General features: G+C 37.7%; 1 protein-coding gene across 3 annotated transcripts in view; it reads left to right on the forward strand.

Annotated features, from left to right (window-relative positions):
- Window positions 1-21,531, forward strand: part of LOC124862289 (voltage-dependent T-type calcium channel subunit alpha-1H-like) — a 221,452-nt gene extending 199,921 nt beyond the window's left edge. For 2 of the 3 annotated variants that reach the window (XM_047356111.1, XM_047356112.1), the window contains exons 29-38: window positions 14-123; window positions 1,133-1,266; window positions 1,517-1,587; window positions 2,156-2,234; window positions 8,221-8,342; window positions 10,571-10,729; window positions 10,866-11,006; window positions 11,163-11,331; window positions 14,523-14,680; window positions 15,681-21,531. In XM_047356111.1, coding sequence (XP_047212067.1) covers window positions 14-123; window positions 1,133-1,266; window positions 1,517-1,587; window positions 2,156-2,234; window positions 8,221-8,342; window positions 10,571-10,729; window positions 10,866-11,006; window positions 11,163-11,331; window positions 14,523-14,680; window positions 15,681-16,985 — 2,448 coding nt within the window. In that variant the 3' untranslated portion in view covers window positions 16,986-21,531. Of the gene's footprint in view, window positions 1-13; window positions 124-1,132; window positions 1,267-1,516; window positions 1,588-2,155; window positions 2,235-8,220; window positions 8,343-10,570; window positions 10,730-10,865; window positions 11,007-11,162; window positions 11,332-13,655; window positions 13,713-14,522; window positions 14,681-15,680 lie in introns of those variants that run through there. The other variant, XM_047356113.1, reaches the window with a different exon arrangement.
- Window positions 21,532-21,755: the final 224 nt, after the last annotated feature.

A 21,755-nucleotide genomic window follows, 5' to 3' on the forward strand; every position in this document is an offset into this window, starting at 1 on the left:
TGTGTTTTTGCAGTATTTGGAGGAGGTTCTGAAGTACTGTAACTACGTGTTTACCATTATCTTTGTCATCGAGGCTCTGCTGAAACTTGTGGCCTTTGGCTTCCACAGGTTCTTCAAAGACAGGTAAAACAGACCATGAGTGCAAACATGAAACCCTTTCCTGTGTGCTGAACACTAAATCCGTTCATCTATCCATCATGCATGATAGGTTGTCACGAAAAATAATGTTATCCTAATTAGAACATGTTATTGTATTCTGGTTTTTTGGCCTCAGTTTCAGTAAAGTAGAGACAACATGTTTGGTGAGTGTGGTTAATTTGTCTTAGGGCTAAATTTACTGTTTTCTCTCCCAAAGAGATAAGTGGGTGGTCTACCCATTAATTTAGATGCCTGGCTCAATGTTTACCATCAGCCGTCTGGCAGAGCTAATATTAGGTCTGTCTCCCATTATCCTGTTCTTCTTTTAGCTGTGTAAATATTGAAAAAATGTAGAGTTTATTACTTTGTTTGTGCTTTCATGTCAAAGATTTCCAACCTGGGTACATCGCCACCCTAAGGAAGGCACCAAAGATTAAACAGGGTGTGCAGGACTTTCTCAACACAAAGGCTGCCAATGTTAGATTTGAATATGAACCACATAGCACAGTTGATGGATAGGCTTTGGTTAGTAAGTAAACATTACTGTCACAAAGATGGAGAGGACTTTGGTTTCAGAAATAATGTAATGTAAATTCTGCTATTTTCAAAAATAGAAAGCATAAAAACCGAAAACCAACAAAGTTGTTTTCTTAATTTTTTACAACTAAAAATCTAAAAAGTGTGAAATCCATGGGTAAAGTCCCTCTTGAACAGCATTTTGTAGAACCACAGGTCAGTTGTAGGTTCTTTGGGGTATGCCTCTTCCAACTATGGTCACATAAAGACAAACATTGGCCTATTCCGTTTTCAAGTATTGCCACAGATTCCCCATTTTCCATCTGTCTTAACATCAACTCTGACAACCTTTCCTTACTTTTGCAAGGCTGTGTACTGTCAAGCAAGGAAAACCTTATTCAGTTTGTCATATAGGCCATTTTTTACCTTACTTGTTAGTCTTTTGTGTCATTAAAATGACTTTACAATGCATGTTTAGGTGGAATCAGCTAGATGTTGGGATAGTTGCCTTGTCCATTATGGGTATCACTCTGGAAGAGCTGAAAATGAAAGCTGCTTTGCCAATAAATCCTACCATTATCCGAATCATGAGAGTACTGCGGATTGCACGAGGTACACACACACACACACACACACACACACACACACACACCGACAAAGCAACCAAGCCTATGTATTTTGAATCTTAATATTAATTTACATTTTATGAAAAGACATCATAGGCTCCGTAAAATCATATCCAACTGTCTCTTTAGTATTATATAACAACTAGGACATTTTTATGCCACTGTCAATTCTTCAGCAACTAGGCCAGGTGAAACTTGTAAAAACTGCTTAAGACCTTTCTGTGTGTGTCCTGCAGTGCTAAAACTTCTGAAGATGGCAAAAGGAATGAGAGCTCTGCTGGATACGGTCATGCAAGCACTGCCGCAGGTAAACAAGGACTCTTGTTAGGTCTCAACAACAGTTAACATATTTAATTCCATATCTTGCAGACTAACAAAGAAAACAGTACTTTTTTCTTAATCTGTTTTTATGACTGTCTTTCAAAACAAGCATTTATTAGAAGCAGACTACTGCATATAACCAGCAGTCCTTGTTATGCTACTTTATGTGCTCTCTATTGTAAGGTCGTTTCTTTTCTTCTTTTCGTAATGTTAGAAAGGAGAACGACTATGACTTTTTCTTTGTGAACCACAAGAACACAGAGTATGTACCTCCAAGCAGTTTTATTCAAAGCTTGCGTGATCTCCATTTTGAGGAGGTGTTGGCTGCTGTATTTACAAAACATGTCAAACCGCAGAGTTTATGTGCTGGGAAGACATTTTTTTCAGTGTGGTCTCACCATAAAAAAAGTCAAATATGTATCAGTTACAATTAATTTAAAAAAAAACATTGAAATAAATCTTAATCCTTGTATTCTCTGGAGTTTCAAACAAGGAATATTTACACTGTCGTGCTCCGTTCCGAGAGGGGAGTCTAACATGTGTATCACTTCCAGGTGGGAAATCTTGGTCTCCTCTTCATGTTGCTCTTCTTCATCTACGCTGCTCTGGGAGTGGAGCTCTTTGGCAAACTGGGTCAGTCACACACACCTCAGTCAGAAAAACAACACACACACTGGTCTCCATGCTTCAGCGAAACGTGGTTTCAGATTCACTTATTGTCCCTGCAGTCACAGCTTAAAGCAAATTTTCCTGCCTGAATCATTTTTGTTGAATTCTGCCTCTCTACCACTCACTCATTCACACCAGAGGCCTGCTTTTTGGGTACAGAGGAAACAATCCATTTGCATGATCATGTTTATTTACACATTGCTCTCCTGATAAGGCTGCTACATCCAACTCATTTTCTGTGAGAGGATTAGCCACATCTGGGAAGGAAAAATGGAAACAACTTGCTGATGAAAGAGTATGCTTTCTGGGAAATGTCATTATACGGTGGAAAAGAAAGTAATGTGTTTTTCGTAAGGCTGTTTTTTGCTGTGATTTCTATATTGGCAGGGATGCTGAGAAAAGCTGTTTTCTTTATACGGATGCCTCCGAGTTGTCTTCATGATATATATTTTGGTTTGTAAAGACAATTGATGCAACTGTACAGAACATGAGCGTTAGAGCCATGCTAATAAAAGAAGTACAAATTCTGTCAATTCTAACGTTATAATGTAGAAATTGTCTGATCTTTACCAGGTCCTAATTAAACCAACCCACTAAGAACATACACTAGATATCCTCATATCATTATTGGTGTGACAAAGAATAATTCAAACTGGAATGGTCCGTGGAAAATAAAGTACACTCAAACACCCAAATACTTTTTATTGGCATCCCTGGTGAGGATGTGTACTCAAGTCTTAAAGTAAATTGTTATGGAGACTTGATGACCCCAAATGCCACCCTTGGTGCAGTTGACAGTGTTGCTGGGATATGTTTTACGTCCTCTATGAGCAAGACCAGCTCGGGGTCCAGTCTAGCTTTGTTTTGCTGAGTTCTAACTGTTTTACTCCTTGCATTTATTGCTCTTCCTTCTATTTCCTGACTTATGGGGATCAACAAACACCTGCTTTATTTCTATCGGATGTGCTCTTGTCTTTCGACGAAACACCCAATACAGTGGCAATGGTGACAGTGGTAAGGGTTTGTCCTGTAATCTGTGGGTTGCTAGTTCGAACCCCCGTTCTGTCTCAGTCATTGTGTTCTTGGGCAAGACACTTCACCCGCCTTGCTGCTGATGGTATGGCAGCCTCACTTCTGTAAGTGTGCCCCAGAGCAGCTGTAGCTACAATGTAGCTTGCCACTGTGAATGGATGGATGACTGAATGTAGTGTAAAGGTCTCTGGGGGCTTGATAAAGTGCTATCCATTGCAAGCCATTTACCATTCCCATTTTTTGAATTATTACTTGAAGGTTTATACTCTTAAGCTCTGATGAGCTTAAGAGTATAAATTACAAAAATGCTTCACTTACATTTATTCTATAGGGTGCCAATAATTGTGGCACCAACTTGTAACATCCCCACCAACTCAATGAATGAATTTCAGAGTGGTAGTGTTTTAATCCACAAAAATTAAGTATTTTCTTAAGTTTTTTACACAGCGTTATCAAGGGTATCAATAGTTGTGGAGGTCATGAAAACTTGTAGAGGGTGTTGTTTATTAAAGAAAACAAAAACAAACAAAAACTTGGATCTGTGGCTGATTTTCAGGAGATAGATTCAATTGTAAGGTACCTGATCTGCCTAGATTAAAAACTATAATAACTACCAGCCTAACTACAGAGCAAAAACCCTAACCCTTAAATAGTATAAAAAAAAAAAAAGAAATGTTTGTTTTGACATTCTTTTATGCCACCTTACTTTCTTCTAAAACAGTCTTCTGAATTCACTTCTGGAAAAAAATACAAATTGATTGCTGTTATTTTTCTAGTTTCCTGTTGCAGCTAGTTGTGCTGCAGTGCTAATACTAGTTGGTAAAATTTAAATGAACAGGAAAAAAAGTGGTTTCTGATTATTTGTGGTTATTTTTATTTCTGCTCTATTATAGAATACAGTAAGTACTGAAAGAGATTTTGTTAGCAACTTCACTAATGAAAGAAATGGGGAATTATTTGCTTGTAGACTTTAAACTTCCTGTTGCAGCTAGTTGCACTGTGACACTAATGGTACCATGTAAATAAACAAACAAAATACTAAAATATTTATTTGATTTAAGATGGTTTATTTACAAAGTGATTTTTTGTAAAATAACTAATTCACAAATTGAAAAAAAAAATCTAAGTTTTTTGTTGCTAATTAAGAAAAGTTACTATAAAGTTAGGGTTCAATGTATATTTTTTATCCACGACAAAGAAAAGCTGCAGCCCCAAAGGCCCCAACATTTCCAACATTGATTATTGTACGACAACCTAAAAGATAATACTGAGAAGTGGAGTATGGGTTGTGGATATCTAGGACTCTTTTCTGACTTCACTGACATGTATAGCTCAGCACTGCAATGAAGTTATTTTTAGCACAGCAGATACCAAAGCTGTTTTGTTTTGATCCCCCAAACTAAATCTAATTAGTAATCTCCTTTGATCTACACGCAGATTAATCACCATCTCTAACACGGTCCTCATGCTATTTTGCTGTGAGTCAGACAGGAAGGGAAAGGAGGGTCTCTCTTTCTGCCAGATAAATTACTGATTAAATCTAAAAATGACAATTTGGGTGTCTTCCATTTCTTCCAGAGACACCACAAATGGTTATATTGAAAAAAAGAACTCTCTGAAGCTGGATTCCATTTTTATATTATGCAAAACTGCCTAAATCAGTTCCTATGAGCTGAAGTGTGACATTGTTAAATCCTCTCCCTTTTCTCTTGTTAACTGATATATAAAAAAAGAGAGTTACATCATACACAGTGAACAATCTCAGGCCCCCTCAGCTTCCAGTTGATGAGACCCAAGTTTGAAGTAGCTAAATATATCTTTTTGCACAATTGCTCATAGGGCTTTCTGTCAAAATCGGCTTGAAGAATTTTCCATGTCCATTGCAAATAATTATTTTCCACGATATGTCATATCTAATGGGACATAACACTTAGCCCCTCTCTACTCAGAGTATTCCTGATTTTTTTATAACTAAACTATTACGGCTTTCTAAATAGGACATTGGTAATTATGTATCAATTTCCCTAAACAAAAATCCACTAATGTTCAAAGAGATATGCTTACTTCCTCTATAGCACCAGGTGGTTTGTTGTGCATAACCAAAAAAATAAATAAAAATTAAAAACATTTGCCACTTAATTGGATAATATATCCATAAAGTTTGGTCTATTACATGCTAGCTTCACACTAGCAGAGCACTAAAGTGAACCTGTTTGTAAAATGAAGCCAAATGCTTGTCTTAGTCAGTTGGGAGTGAAGCATCTTTTTTTTAAATATGTAAAACTCCTTCCATGTCTCAGTCTGTCCTTTTTTCAAATAAACAAATACCACACAGCACGTGTGGTTTATTTTGGGCTTGTCTGCCTCAAATAAAGCTTTCTGGCTAATTTAAAATCAGCCTAAATGTGCAAACATGCAGGGACGTGCACAGATAGACGCTAGGTGGTGCTAGAGCACCTGCCCTTTTATCTTTTGGAGAAAAAAGTGCCCTCCTGAAATCTTTTTTGATTTTTTTTTGTTTGTTTTGTTTTTTTACAGTGTATAGTGTGGGGCCCAAGGTAAAATTTCTGAATTTAAAGGCCTATAATACCACTTGTGTGTCTCTCAATGGAGATGGGCTGCGTGCAGAGCAGAGAGTTGGACCTGTGCTGGTCCAGCTTACCTCTTCTCTCCTCCCCTCCGCCGTCAGATAGAGCCCTGCCCTGCCGACAGGCCGGCTAACCATCCAGGAAACAAACAAAACGAATATACTTACTTCCTAAACTTCAGATGAAAAAGTTAAAACTTCACCTGCCACCATTTTATCTAAACAGAACAGGCCAATGAATGGCCTACCATTACCCGCTATGTATTCTATGGCCGCCACCATGCACCAGGAGAATGTCTACGACTTAACTCTTAGATTAAATTAGAAGAAAAAAATAAATTCAAATCTATCTCATAGATGTTGGTATTACATTTGCTATTATGGTCCATGATGACTTCTGTTTGACTCATGTATTTTTTTTTTTTTATTACAAATACAGCCAAATGAGCTGGTTAACATTACAATTCATGCACTACTAAAATACCTTTAATAAAGTTCAGTAAATGTGGGGCATGTAGGCTAAGTTGTATTTTCTACTTCTGTGTGTAAAAATGATGATGTGATCAGAATATTTTAATTTCTAAATAGCAGACATCTTATCAGTTCTCAGGACTTGTAATCTCATTCATTTTTATTCTCTAAGAATAAATTCTGTCATATATCACGCTGGCTACATGCAGAAGTATAGATGATTCTTCTTATGATCATATTCTCTGATGTTGGTTTCATTTTGACTATAAAGATTTTATAACTCATTTTCTGGGTATAGTTGATTTACACTGTACAATGGTCACTGGTTACTCACATTTCTGAAGATAACTAATTTAGTGTGACCTACCTGGTAAATTTGACAGTGTAACCTGCTTTGCTACAACATAAGATTATTTGGTGCAGAAGACATTTTGTGATAAAAGTACAGAATGATATAGTCAAGACAAACACATTGTGCTCAGTGTGTAAAAAGTAAAAAAATATAACGTAAGGATAACATAAGTTTCAAATTTGACTCGGGAAGTTCAGGTTGTGAATCAGTAATCTAACTTTAAATCAGTCTATGATCATTTTGTTGCCTTATTAATCTTAAGAATTTTGTAAAATGCATTCTTGTTTTGAGTTTTTTTTTCCTGGGTGGTCATTTCCCTTCAACCCACAGGACAGTTTGTTTTGGGGGTGCTTAGTAACACATGTAAATTATGTTCATGTTGTGCCTGTAATAAATCTCACACTACAAAGCCAACTGACAGCTCCATGGGCCGCGCAAGGTGCCCTTTTTTTCCACTTGAGCACCTGCCCCCCAAAATGTCTGTGCACGCCACTGCAAACATGAGAGTATGGCAAAAAAGGGGACTCAAGTCTGCAACTTAGACTTGAATTACACTTAAGCTGCAAAAGACTTTACACACAACCTAAACCCGTGCTTTAAGGACTTAAGATTCGACTCAGACACAAAGCCCGAGACTCGAGTCTTATGAATAATCTCTGAAAGTATGCTGGTAGACATTGAATTCGCTTTAATGTAATGTATGGTAACACTCTGCACAAGGTTTATGCACTATGTATGGCATCTCTGAGTAATTAGCAGTTTTTAAATTTGGGTGTTTTTTTTTTTTCAAATCAAGTTGCATTTATAGTGAAAAAGCTACATTCTGCTGCACTGACGGCAATATACATATTCTCCTGTCAAAGGGTGTGTTTGTTTTAACTACCAGGGACGTCCATGGACATCGGACTATTATCGGCTTACAACATCCTGTTCTTGCTTGCTTTATGAAAATGATGGCATGGATTTTTCTCTAACTGAATTCTATATTAAATATATTTTTTTTTTATTACAAAATAAACTAAACTTCTGGTTCTTCAGAAAATCATCCTAAGAACATCCTTATTGATTCATTCAGAAATCTGAAAGTAACTTGTGTTTACCTACTTCTGGTATGTTTTTTTCAATATAAACACATATTTATGTTTCTAATTGTGTAAATATTATAATTTATTCATTTTCTGAATATTTCAAAGGAGTTGATTTCAGTCTTTAAGTAGGGCCTTAGCATAGTGATTTGTATTCATAACTTGCAGCAATTCAGTACTGTAGGCAGTGAAGACAGCATGCATCCTATATGGGAGAGTTATTTTCATTCATTAGAGACTTTGGGCTTGATAAAAATAAGTTGAGTGTTTCTCTGGATTATTGCCAACATTTGTATATTTGTATAATCATCGTTGTTGATAAAGACCAGTTTTAGTCACTTCTTAACAGTTTGAATATTTTGTTAGAGATTGCTTTGTAAGTTTTGTCTAAGAGTGTTTGTTTTTTTGTTTTTGTTTTATCAGAGTGCAGCGACAGCAACCCATGTGAGGGTCTAAGTCGTCACGCAACATTTGAGAATTTTGGAATGGCCTTCCTCACACTGTTTCGAGTTTCCACAGGAGACAACTGGAATGGGATTATGAAAGTATGAACAGACACGCACACACACACACACACACACACACACACACACACACACACACACACACACACACACACACACATCCGTGTTTTACTATCTTTATGAGGACTTTTCGGTTAATTCCATTGACTTCCATTCATTTTCCTTGATTTTTAGTGCCTAACCCTGACCCTAACACTAACCCTAACCCTAACCAGTTAATACCTAACCCTGACCCTAACAATAACTCAATTCATACCCTAGTCCTAAACCTAACCCCTGTCCCAAGAACGGAATTTGAAAAAGTGAGGACCAGGAAAATGACCTCACTTTGTCAAAATGTCCTCACTTTGCGATAAAAATACGAAAAATGGTTCTCACTCAGCAACAAGTACAAAAACACACACGCACACACACAGTGAACTGAAGACTCTCATGCTTGATGACTAGATTATCTGATGCCACAGAGAGAGCATTGACCTCTAAAAGCAATTATGTGGATGCACGGTAGCTTAGAGCATGGCAATGTCAACACTGCAGCATCTTTAATTTTTACCTTATTGAAAATATTTTGAATTTACAGTTTGGTTGCAGAAGTTATATATCATATAACCTATATATATTACCTATATATATTATATATAGGTTATGATAAGCTGAATGTTGAAAATTATAGAGATTTAAATTCCTTTTAAAGAAAAAAGTAAATTCCTTCAAGAATGAAGTCTAAAATATAAATCTTGATGTTTTGTTGTTTATAACTTTGTTAATGTTTGAATGATTTTGCTAAGTGGAAACTGTGCTGATAATGTACTTTGAATTTACCTATTTCTGTCATTACTTCATATATAAGATCTATTTCAAAAAGAGGTTAGGGGAAAAAGGACTCCTTCAACGTATACCTTTTTTTAACATATTGATTTATTGCTCAGATTATTTTAAATTGAGTTATTTATTCTCTTTCTTTTTGAAATAATAGAATTTTACTGAAAAGCGTCAACATTTTTAGACTAGTATATTCCAATTTTTGAAAATCCCCATGCCAATAATATATTCAGTGCAAGTGCAAAATATACCCACATGAGATTTAGTGCTTAAGTTGCAAAAAACATTGTAATGGAAGAATAGAAAAAGAAGACTGAGGAAATTGCACTTTTATTGAAATGTACCTCATTATCTCATTATTTATTATTATTATTTAATATTCATGTTGCAAATCTTTAGATATCCCCTGTATTCATTTCAGTTTTTTGGAATCCCTGTTGGACATTACTCTGAAAACACCCTTGCATAGCAGAATGGCAGTGGCAGCTTCATGATGAATTTCAAAAAATATATATATAATTTTATTTTGATTCAACTTTATTGATTCAACTAATTATTTTTTTCAATTATCTTTTTGGTTATTTTGGTAAACAGCAGTCAAAGTGGATATATCTCCCACTGAATGTCTTGTTGCAGTGTTTCTTGTTTCATTAAAATCATGCTTCTTCTGATCCTGCTACTCCCTAAATACACTAGGAGATGGCTGTCACATGTCACTGTTTAAAATTAGTGGTTTTCTTATTAACTGATCTGCACTAGAGGTTCAATGAATAAACCAATTAGAGACACCCTTTTTCTTAATGTGACAAGACTGTCAATATTCACTAGAATGGCAGTTAAAAGAGATTAGATGGGAATCATCTATTCCAAAATGGATGAACTGTGTTTTAAATGTTGAATATTTCTGGAATCAGGTACTGGTAAATCTATAAACATTTTTTTAAGTGAATGAAATAGGGACAGAAACAAACTAACAAAAGGAATGTAAAAAATAGCAGGTCACCTTATTTACCACCAACACAGATTTGAACCCTAAATACTTGATCAACAAACATCTATTCAGGCTAGCCGGTTATTTTTTACTTCAGGACTAAATTGTGAATAGTCATTCATTTAAAAAAGCATTCATTTCATTTAATTGTATTGACAAGGTGGTTTATAAATTTGTAATTTGTTCTTTTTAAACATATTTGTTTTACTCAGATCATGCTTATATGACACACATTAATCATGAATGTCCTTTATCTGGTGAATTTTGTCATACTTTCTAATTTTTTAAAGGAATGTTTTTGCATTTCAGCCTTTGAAATAAAGCTGATTCGGATTCTGATTTGAGTTCTTATAGGTGTGGCTTTTTTTTTAGATGTGTGTGTCTTTTTATTTTTGTCGGTGTTTGAATGTCTGAATCTTACTCTTTGTTTCCTTAGGACACTTTAAGGGAGTGCCAGCCACATGAAATCCACTGTCTATCATACCTACCCTGGATATCTCCGATTTACTTTGTAACTTTCGTGCTCATGGCCCAGTTTGTTTTGGTCAATGTGGTGGTGGCCGTTTTGATGAAACATCTAGAGGAGAGCAACAAGGTGCAAACACAGGAAAAAGCTAAGAACTAGTGTGATAAAAACCTATGTACTTGGCTAAAGGTGTCTCATTCTAGTTTTTAACGGGCCTAAAAACTGGCTGCAAAATGTAAAGTAAAAAATGAATCTCTTTTCATAGGAGGCCAAAGAGGATGCAGAGATGGATGCAGAGATTGCACTGGAAATGGAAGTGGAGAGACAACGCAGACAAAGCACAGAATCCAACAATAGCTCAGTGGGAGGGACTTATATTGGGCCATGCCCGAATTCACCTGAAGAGGTTGGAGGACTGTGTTTGTTAGCAAGATACAGTTGTAAAATAATATTTTAGCATGCACTGAAGAATTATCTTACTGATTTTAACACAATGTGACAGTTATTCTGATAAAGCAGAATTCAGCTAATTAAACCTTGTGGTGTATGTCGCCCTCTGCAGGAGGAAGACCTGCAGTACAATGACCAGGACCCGCTATCATCAGGCAAGATGTCTGTGTCCAGAATGCACTCTCTGCCAAATGACAGCTATATGTTTCAACCTGTGCGGCCTGCCAGTGCCCCCTACCCTTTAAAGGAGGTAGTTGCCAGTTCAGAGCACCAGCATGCAGGTAACCTTTTAATTAAAACTTGCCAACACCTCCCCACATATGTTGAGATTCGTTAATTTAATTTTCCTGTGTTTTAACATGTAACTGACTGCAGCACTACTGACAACATGGTTTACTAAACTTCACATGGAATATAGTGCTTTATGATGCATGAAGCTTAACAAGTTAAAAACAGTACTTAAGAGTCACTGTGCATCTGCTATAAATATGTGCAGGCCTGAGGTTAACTTATTTATTTTAAGTTAGTTTTTGTAGATACTTTCTGTCGTGCTTTGAAATTGTCATAAAAATTAATATGTTTCATTAGACAAAGATTTAAACTTGTGTAGACTGTCAAGGAAGGTCAGTCAGCTAAGAAACCTCTCATTTGGTTGTCAGTGGGTGGCGCAGAAGTGATGTCTTCAGTTGACTGTGCCAACGTGTTCTGCATTTGTCCATGATGATGCATGCAGAATTTGGTGTGTATCCGATGGTGTATGAGGGAGATGGAGCATTTGAAGTCTCCTAGGCAGCGACGTTGATACAAATTCTAATGTAGTCCAATAGAGCTGTTTGGGGGTTGACAAAGATCAACCACATTCAGTTTGGTGTAAATCGGACCATGTGTGTGTAATTTAGAGGCAAACGTATGTCAATGGCGAGATATAATAATTCGCCATGCCAACAATAACTGTTTGCATTATGATTTAACATCACCTTGTTCTGTGTCTTCCCACTGTGCTTGAAGCTTGTAAGAGTCAGAATTTAAAAGAATGACATCCATTTTGAAGAGTGTAAGTCAAAAGTTGTAGAAGTTCGCTTAGATACGGAGGCTAGAAACAGCAAAAATAGGGTCAAAATCATAAATTCAATCCAAAATGGCCGACTTATTGTGTAGTTTGGACTATGGCTCCAAGAGACTTTTTTTGTAGGTCCTGAGAAGTTACATATATGTTGCGAATTTCATAATCCTCTGTCATAGCATGGCTTGGGGCTGATTTTTTTAAAATCTTGTAGGGGCGCTGTGAAGAAATTAACCCCCGCCCACCAAATATTTCACTGGATATCTTCTGGTGGGCGGACTAAGAACGAACGTATTGAATTTGGGGCAGATCAGATGACATATGTCAAAATTAGAGCCAAACGTATGGTCTTTTGCCACGTCGCTACGGCAACACCCTCCAAAGTACAGTCTCTGTGTTCCAAACAAAGTTAGACCAACTTGTTTTCTGTCTTTGACATAGTTTCAAGTTGATTAGGTCAACAGGGTCAGAAAGGTACCTTTCCAAGCAAAAAAAGTGACTTCTTGTTCTCAGGGGGGCGGGCTTTGATGACGTTGGCATTGACCACATAGGATCGTCGGGCATCCAAAGGGAATCAATCATACCAAGTCTGGTCTCATTCAGCATATCAATGCAAAAATTATGTTTGAATTTTTTGGTGAGTAGGTAAAGTTCGTGGTCTGGCCACACCCCCTAAACATGCTCAAAAAGTCAAGATTTTAATCATTTTATCCTCCAGGTCCTAGATTCATACTGACCAAATTTGAAGCCAATAGCTCAAAATCCCTATGAGGAGTTTGTTAAAGTTTGACATGTATGAAACATCAAAAAACACCCAACAATGACCCTTTGACCCAAAATGGCCAACTTCCTGTTTGTTTTAGGGCATACCCCCCAAGAGACTTTTTTCATGATTTGAAGAGATGTACCAAATTTCAATTCTCTAGGACTTACTAGTTAGACTTTCCGACTTTAGGGGATGCTGTAGAGCCATTTGGCCACGTCCATTTTCTATTCCATTAAAATCCCAAAATTTTAGTTGGGAGACAAATTTGGGCAAAGTTTGGTGAGTTCTCATATTTGTTTAGGTGTAATAAAAGCCACGCAAAGTGGCAAATAAATAATTAAAAAAAAATAAAAAATCCTGCGATTACAATAGGCCTTTACAGCACTTTACTGCTCAGGCCTAATAAAACAGTTTCACTTTTGACTAGCTGGAATGTTTTTTTATTTGTGCAAAGGAGGGAGTGTGGTCTCTGTTGTTGGAAAGTTAGAAAGAAAACAAGCAAATAAAGGTTTAGTAATTTTGAGTTAGAGGAAAACTTGAGTAAGAGCTAAGTTGTAAATACTTTTTATTTAATGCCCATTTTAGTTGTTTCATTTTGGAATTTTCAGCACATTAAAATATGCAGCTCATTAAAATTGTTACATAACATCATGGGTGTTTTGTTTTCTTTCTTTCCTGACAATTTCTTTTCTCAGTAAAAAGTTATAGTAGAAGCAAAACACAAATTGCCCAGGGAACACTTTTTAAGGCACTGACAAAGACTGTTTTATCTGCAGCCAGACTCTAATGGCATGTTGTGGCCAGGCTGTGGGCAGACCGAGCTCTGTCCCAAGGTACTGTCTGTAGTGGATGAATTGATCCACGTGAATCTCTTCAACTTTCACACAGGCTCATCTGCTCAGCTTCTAAATGTCTGGATACATAAGAGAGGATGAAAGTTAACTTTCAGGACAAGCTGGAAAGTCACAAAACTGTATGTGTCAAAAAGACTATGTACTGATTACAGTAGGTTTTCAATATAAGTGACTTAAGAGCTTGAGCTGAAGGTTTTAATTTTAAAACTAACTTAATGCTGAAGCGGCTTTAAAAGATATCTGAACTCACAGGTTCAATGGATAAATGTGTTCAGAAGACCTTAGATTCTGGTTAAATAGTTTCACAGTAAAAAGAGATTGGATTTGCTTTCCTATCATCTGTATTTTTTATAAGCTCTTAAGAGTATGTAGTCATGTAAAACTTTTTTCTAACCAGAATCTAAATGCAGATTACTATTCGTGTCCTTATAAAGATTCACTTGATAAATAGCTGCAAGGTAGCACCTCTGCTCTGATTAGCAATTCATTCTATGTTTTAACAACTTTCATTCAGAAAACGTTTTATTTTGATAGTGCATCGGATGTTGTAGCATCTTTTAATCATGTCTAAATCTTCCTCGGGATTTTTTCTAACTGAAATTCCTCATCTCTTTAATCCAGATGTTCTATCATAATAAAATGTTATTTACAATGAAGTTACAAGAACAAGTACATGCATCTGTATAATATTAACTGTGCATGATTTTCCCACAAAGCTGCATGTTTCTACAGAGGCATAGATGTGATTTAACCTTGAGTGATGAACCCTTGATTCATCTAATCCTGCAGTCTCAGTGATGTCGGTCCAATCCCAGCCCTGTGAGAGCCGTTCTTTGCTGCAGGTTCCAGATGTTTCCCCTCTTCTCCCCCTGTCGACTCCTACTCTTACTTTGCCCCGCATTGCCCCACCAACACCCGGCCCCTCACCACGGGCCCTGCACAGACAGGTGAGAGACCCCATCCCATCGAACCAAATACACATTTGGTTGTAAACTGTGCCATAAAAAGGTATCTGCTGCCTTACAGTTTACTTCTGTTTTTTGCTTTATTGTCACAGTTTATTGCTTCCTATCATCAAAAAATTATTCCTCATTGTTTTGAATCATGATGGAACTGTAATTAACTTCGTTCTTCTTGGTTTATTTTTCTAGACACAACAATGCATGACAACTGGCAGACCTGTAGAATCAAAAAGCACTTAAATAGAACATATAGGCTAAAGGAATTCAAACAGCACCACACCATGTCTTGATATAAATAAATAGAAATAGAAATGCAAAAACAGATTTGAAACAAAGTCATTGACATCCATCAGACTGGAAAGGGTAACAACGCTTTCTACCTTCATTGGGACTTCAGTGACCACAGTGAGAGCCATTATCATCATGGAGGGACATGTTTAAAACTTCAAATTGAGGTGGAGGGTCACCTTCCTGGAGTCAAAGTCAGGAACTGAATCAAAATAAGATTCAGTGGTGAGACTGAAAAAAGAATGTTCACAGACTTCATCCGATCTGACTGAGGTTGAGCTATCTTGCAATTGTTACAAAAGGTGGTTTCACTTTGTATTGACTCAGGGGCTTGAATACAAATAACCTCCACAGTTTTCAGATTGTTATTATAAAACAATTTGAAAAACATAGATCATTCTTCTTCCACATTACAGTTATACACTACTTTGTTTTAAATTGTTAAAACCACATTTGCAAAGTGCTGCATTTTGGCAGCTGCAAGCTTCAAATGCAGGAATATATGTGTTTTAATTAATAAAGATAACAAGACTGAATGTGACAAACCGTTAAGTCATTATAGAAATCATTGCATTAATTTGTTCTTAGTAAATTTCTATTTTCTATACCATATGAACTTACCTTGCTTTGAAGTTGGTTGCATTTGGATGAAAGCCACTGAGAGCTAATAACTGTGTGGCATTTCTGTGTGTTGCAGGGGGCAGTTAAAGCAGATTCTGTGGAGATCCAGAGCTGTGAGCAACAGGAAAGGTCCAACTCAGCCCATCTGCCTCCCCGCTCCCCTTCTTCTCTCCCCCCAGTACACTCTCTGTCCTCCTCCCCCTCAGCCCTCTCCCTTCCCCCATGCTCCCCTTCTCCCTCTTCTCTTCCTCCGTCGCCATCCTTTCTCCTGGCTCTCCCATCCCCTCCATCTTTTCTCCTCCCCCCACCTCCCTCACCACGTCTGCCCTCTCGCTCCAGCAGTCTTCGCAGGCCCAGGGCTCCATCCGCCATTTCCCTCTCGGACCCGGCTGACGCAGAGGTGTATCACATCACAAGCTCGGCACGCCATAGGTGGAGGGACGAGGAGGGAGGAGAACAGGAGAGCAGACGGAAGGCGGGCCGCAGCCACTCACTGTCCCCTTATGCCTCCCCGCATTGCCTCGATTTGATTCCCACTCTGCCCCCTCCATCCAACATGAGCACCTTCAGTCTGCTCGGGCCAGGATTGAAGGATGTCAAGAAAGGCTTCAGTGTTGACAACCATGGCTTCCTGGAGAAGCCTCAATCAGAACCAGCAGGTCATGCGGATGACCAGCGGCGCCACTCGATTGAGGTTTGTCTTCCACAGGCCGTCATAACCACTGACAGCCAAATCTTTATGCTTGAGACTCATCGATCAGAAAAGGGTGCTCAGGCTTTTCCAGTGAGGGTGCAATCAGTTGGTGGCAGGCAAAGAAAGAAGAAGACAAGCCCTCCCTGCATATCTATCCACCCACCCCCAGAGAGGGAACACTCCCTGCTTCCCTCACCTCCAAAACTGGCTGACTGCAGCATGATGCGGAGACGCAGGACACCATCCAGCGACTTCACATCGCACTTACAGTCATATTCACAAGACACACCTGCAGATGCACACCTCAGCTTACTGATGCAAACACCGCTAACACCAATTCATGTACCACTACAGGCGCATTCAGCTACACACACACTGACCCCTTCACAGGGATCCACCCCATCACACACTCAGACACACACACCACCCCCTGACATCCCCATCAGCCCAAAAGTGTTCATCCAGCCTCACGCGCCCCTTCTCCCAACCGTTATGCCTTTTTCACAGACCGTTGTGAGGCACTCCCCACTCGCAGGAGACTGCATCCCCCTCCCCCGATTCACCTTTGACCAACCACAGTCTAGGTACACAGGCGAGCCAGAATCTGCTGCCTGCTCTTCCCCTTTTGACAACAGACTGGGAAGCAGTCCAGGTTTCAGCGCAAAGAATCGGAGGACCGCCCAGTGAACTTTCAGAGTTGCATTTAGGAGATGAGTTATTCAGTTTAAACTCCTTAAAGGTGGAGTAGAAACTCCTCAGCTGACCTCAGCAGTGTTTGGTTTTGAATAAAGAATGAATAAGAGGTTATTTTGTTTGCATTTGTTTAGTTAAAAAAATAAAGACATTGATTCTTTCTAGAAAGATGTGGGAACTGACTCCTCATGGGAAAACAGGAGGTCGGATAGATCCTTTTTCTTGCTTAAAAAAACAAAATCCATCGAGGCTGGACATTTCAAGTATGGCTGATCCCCTCACTACACAACAGGACTGAAGCCACCTTACTCTGTAGCCAAAGTTTTTTTCACACACTGTCCTCACCCACGCAAGCCAATCAGGAAGCAGCGTCTGGCTGGTGACCGTCGACCCTTTTTTTTTTTTTTTTTTTTATGGGGTAGGCGGTTTGTGAAACGCTAGCGTGGGAGGGGGAACGGTGGGATATGCAACTTCAGGTTTTCTGCAGAGGTTCTGCTCGCCCCTTCTCTGTTCCTCGATCACATTGATCCGAGAGGAAAAGTGTAAATGCGCTGTGCTACATGCAAGGTCGAATGTCAAATCCATTGTCACCGAAGTTGAACATGTTGATTCTTGTGACAACAGAGAGGGAGAGCACGGCGAAGCTGTAGTTTTTCTTTTGTCAAGTGTAAATAAAAGAAAAAAATACTGTATTTGGTGAGATTTAAAGATAGCTCTATCCATATGCACATATTTTTATAGAGGTCTATAATGATTTTGCACACACATTTGAATTTCAAGTTGCTCGTATTTCCTCTGTTGTCCTCTTGTTAATTTATGTTTCTTTTGAAAGATCCAGAAAGAGTGATGTAGGCGATTGACCCTCTTCTCAAACTGCAAGTTGAGGTGAAGGAGAGGGACTTTATTTTTCTACTTTAACAAAACATCAGAGGAGAACTGGTGTGTGATGTGTTTTTCCGTAGTTTTGTCTCAGACATTTGTGTAACTGGTGTCTCAACAACAGTCTGGAGAAGCAGGCTCAGTGGTGCAAACAAGTTCATTTTAGATGGATCTAACCAATAAAGAGAAGTAAATGGTTAAATCTTTGATAAAACTCTATAAGAACTTGGCACCAGTTTTTACAAGTTGATTTTAAAGTTAGGGATTTTTCAGCAAGCTTTAGAGGACAAATGCTTGTACATCGGTGTCTTGATGAAATTACAAACACCGGGTATACAAAATGTTCCTTGCAAAAATATTCATATCCTTTGAACTTTTCACTTTTTTCCCTTTTAACTTTTTCCAGTTTTCAGTTTGCCACAGGCCACATAGACCACAGTAAACATGGAGAGAATGCATAGGTTAAATGAAACCAAAATGCATGTGTTTGTTTTGGTTAATATGCGAAATGAAATCTAAAACAGCACATCACCTTAAACCACTAACCCCTTGGTAATATAAGGTGATGTTGACAGCATCATACTATGGATTTTTTGTTTCTTTCAGCAGGGAAAGAAACACTTGTCAGAGTTTATGGGAAGATGGATGAAGCCAAAAGTAGGACAATCAATAGGACAACTTATACAAGCTGAAATGACCTAATTAAAGTTCAAACCTAAATTCAACTGAGAATATGGGCCAAGATTTGACAACGTATGTTTTCAAACATTCCCCGTTAACTTATTTTACAAAGAGAAATTATAAAAGAAAATTGATCCATTGATGGGCAAAGCTTATAGCAACACACTCAGAAAGACTTGCATCCCAGCAACTTAGAGGGTCAGAATACATATGCAAGCCACACTTTGTTCATATTTTTCATATGTAAATCACATGATTTTCATATGTAAAACAAGCAAAAAACCACGAATCATGTTCTCTTATCTTGAGTGATGCCCAGTTGAGTTAAACTATCCCTTTATAATACATTAAAGTTGGTGGTTGTAATGACAAAAAGTGAAAAGGTTCAAGGAGTGTGTGTAATTTTGCAGGGCTCTGTAAATAAGAATAAATACAAAGTGACATAACTGAGCCTCTTTTCTGCTGCTGTGCTTCAGCTGGATCAGCTCTGACACCTGTGTTTCTGTACATCTAAAGACAACCAAACTAACTTTCTCAATATGTGTAGCCAGAGTGCAATAATATATATACATGTGGAAAATACAGTGACAACCACACTACATAAGACATCCACATCTTTGTAATCATACATATTGTAGAACTGTTCTAAATATATGATAGAAAATAATTTTTTTATATGATGGTTGAGGGACATTACTATTTCTAGCAGTCATGCTACTGTTGGTATGCACAACCTCATTGTGGCTGTGATGGGGTGGGTGTGGCTGTGTGGTTAGGTACTATAGATTTTTTCCTCCAAAAGCTCAGGCCCACCTGCCCGAGGTGTTACTGTAAGCAAAAGATCTCTCCTGAGGACTCAATAAGCCATTTGTCATTCCACATTTGTTTTCCTTTTTTTCTCTTTAGACCACCAATTCACCATTTATAATACATCATATCTATTTCCCCTACCAGATAAATATTGCCACAGCTTCGTGACAAACACCTCAAACAGTTCTACTGGCTGAATGTTGTCTTACAAAGCCATTCTTATACTCTGTCACAACACAATATGTATTTGATTTAGTTGTTTTTTCAGCACAGTCTGGTTTGGCATATGTGCATGAGAAGAATTTCATTATTTCAGATGTCTAAAGACAGCTGGCTGGGACAGCGTTGTTAATTTTATTTTATTTTTTGATTGTATTTTATTTCTAATGTTTTGTAGTGATCAGTATGACGCATGCACAAGTCCTCAGTGACCTGAGTGAAAACCAAAGTGCTTTGATGCTGTCTCTAATTAAATAAATTAGAAGTTTAAAATTGTTGTTTACCAACCAAACCAACACATTAAAGGGCGAATATCATCATTTTCACAACTTTTCAATTTCACTTGTGTTCACAATTATAGCTAACAGTAACTATGCTCATATCTATGTCCAAAAAGAGATTTGTAAGGAAAATGCCAATGAAAGTTGCTCAAGAGTGACATTTGGAACATCAAACATAGTCATCAATCTCTATCCCAATGGCCAGCTAGCACAAAACCTGTGACGGCAAAATTTAAAGCTTACATTTGAGCTCCTAAATTAAACATTTATGTCGCAATTATCCATTGGGGAGGAGGAAGTCAGGTATCTTAGTTACTGTTTTCAGACCTACTCCTACAGGCTGGGACCCAAATGCTCTGTGACAAGCTCACACTAGTTGTGATTTGCCACTGGAATTAACTATGGGAAAATTGTCATCAGAAACAAAAATTTTATTTGATTCTTGCATTATTCAAGTAATTTCTGCTCTGGTTTTGACCAGTATTGTAACTGTTATGTGCTCTGGTGTGACCAGAATACTTTGTTTGAGCAAGCTGTGGAGTGGCTGTGTAAAACAAGGGCAGTGAAGGGAAGTTGCTAAAAGTGTCATATTTCTACACATAATCAATCCATGTTTTATGATCATGGTTATGTTTAACTCCACTACACCTAAATAGCTGTCCAAAAGACAGAGACAATGGGTCAGGATGTAATTGTTCCTGAGACGTTTTTTCAAGGAAGGTAAATAATAACATGTGACATTGTTCATTTGGCTCGCTGAAAAGAAAATGAATCTGGGCTTCAGGGTGAGTAAACAGACAGTTGGAGAGAGTCATGACTGATTAAATTAATCAGAATATGTTTTTTTTTTATTGACATAGGACACAAAAATAAAGTAAAACAATGCATTTTCTTATTTCAGAAACGTAATGCTCACAAAGAACAAATAACTCATCTGGGAGCAGGTCTTTCTAACACAAATACTGTTTTGGTGGATGCAGAGAAAGCCATCCTCTTCACCCTCATGAATCTCATCCACTTTGTCTGCATAGAGAATCATAGTGGAAAGTAAAAGTATTCAATCCATCCTTCTCTGAATTGTCAATAAACAATCACCCATTTATTCCACATAATGGTTTTTATTTATTGTCAAGGAAAAAAACACTTTTCTGTTTAAAATTTTGTGAGTGCACTGCTGTTAAATATGTTATATCTTCCACTTTTGGTTGTGCCTTTCAATTTTAGAGAGGCAGGCCTCTAGAATCTCAGAAAAGTTCCTTTTATAAATACTTATCTAATTTGTAAAACAACAGAAAAAAACTGTGATATATTTATGTTTCAATCACTTGAGATTTTTAGTTTTTCAGACTCTAAAACATGATGACATTTGCCCTTTAAGTAAGCAGGGTATCTGCTGGTTTGTGTTGTTAAAACTGTGAAAAATATTTCTTTTAACCTCTTAGTTGATGGATATTTAACACATCTGACATTATTTTGGAGATGGGTGAATCGCCTTAAATGGGCAGTTGGAAATCGTACAGATTTAGCTAAACACCAGATCAGTAGTGAAAATGATTATAGCTATCATAATCACTCAGTCATTACGTTTGGGTATGCTCATTCGAGATTCCTCTCCCATGTTGAATGCATGTTGAGTTCAAAATGGTGAGATAAACATAAATAACTAATAATCATAGTGTGTCAGCCTCACATGTTGTTGCTCCACTACACCTAAATAGCTGTCCAAAAGACAGAGACAATGGGTCAGGATGTAATTGTTCCTGAGAAGTTTTTTCAAGGAAGGTAAATAATAACATGTGACATTGTTCATTTGGCTCGCTGAGAAGAAAATGAATCTGGGCTTCAGGGTGAGTAAACAGACAGTTGGAGAGAGTCATGACTGATTAAATTAATA

The sequence above is a fragment of the Girardinichthys multiradiatus genome, chromosome X (assembly GCF_021462225.1).
Source record: "Girardinichthys multiradiatus isolate DD_20200921_A chromosome X, DD_fGirMul_XY1, whole genome shotgun sequence".
In the NCBI taxonomy this organism is placed as follows: Eukaryota; Metazoa; Chordata; class Actinopteri; order Cyprinodontiformes; family Goodeidae; genus Girardinichthys; species Girardinichthys multiradiatus.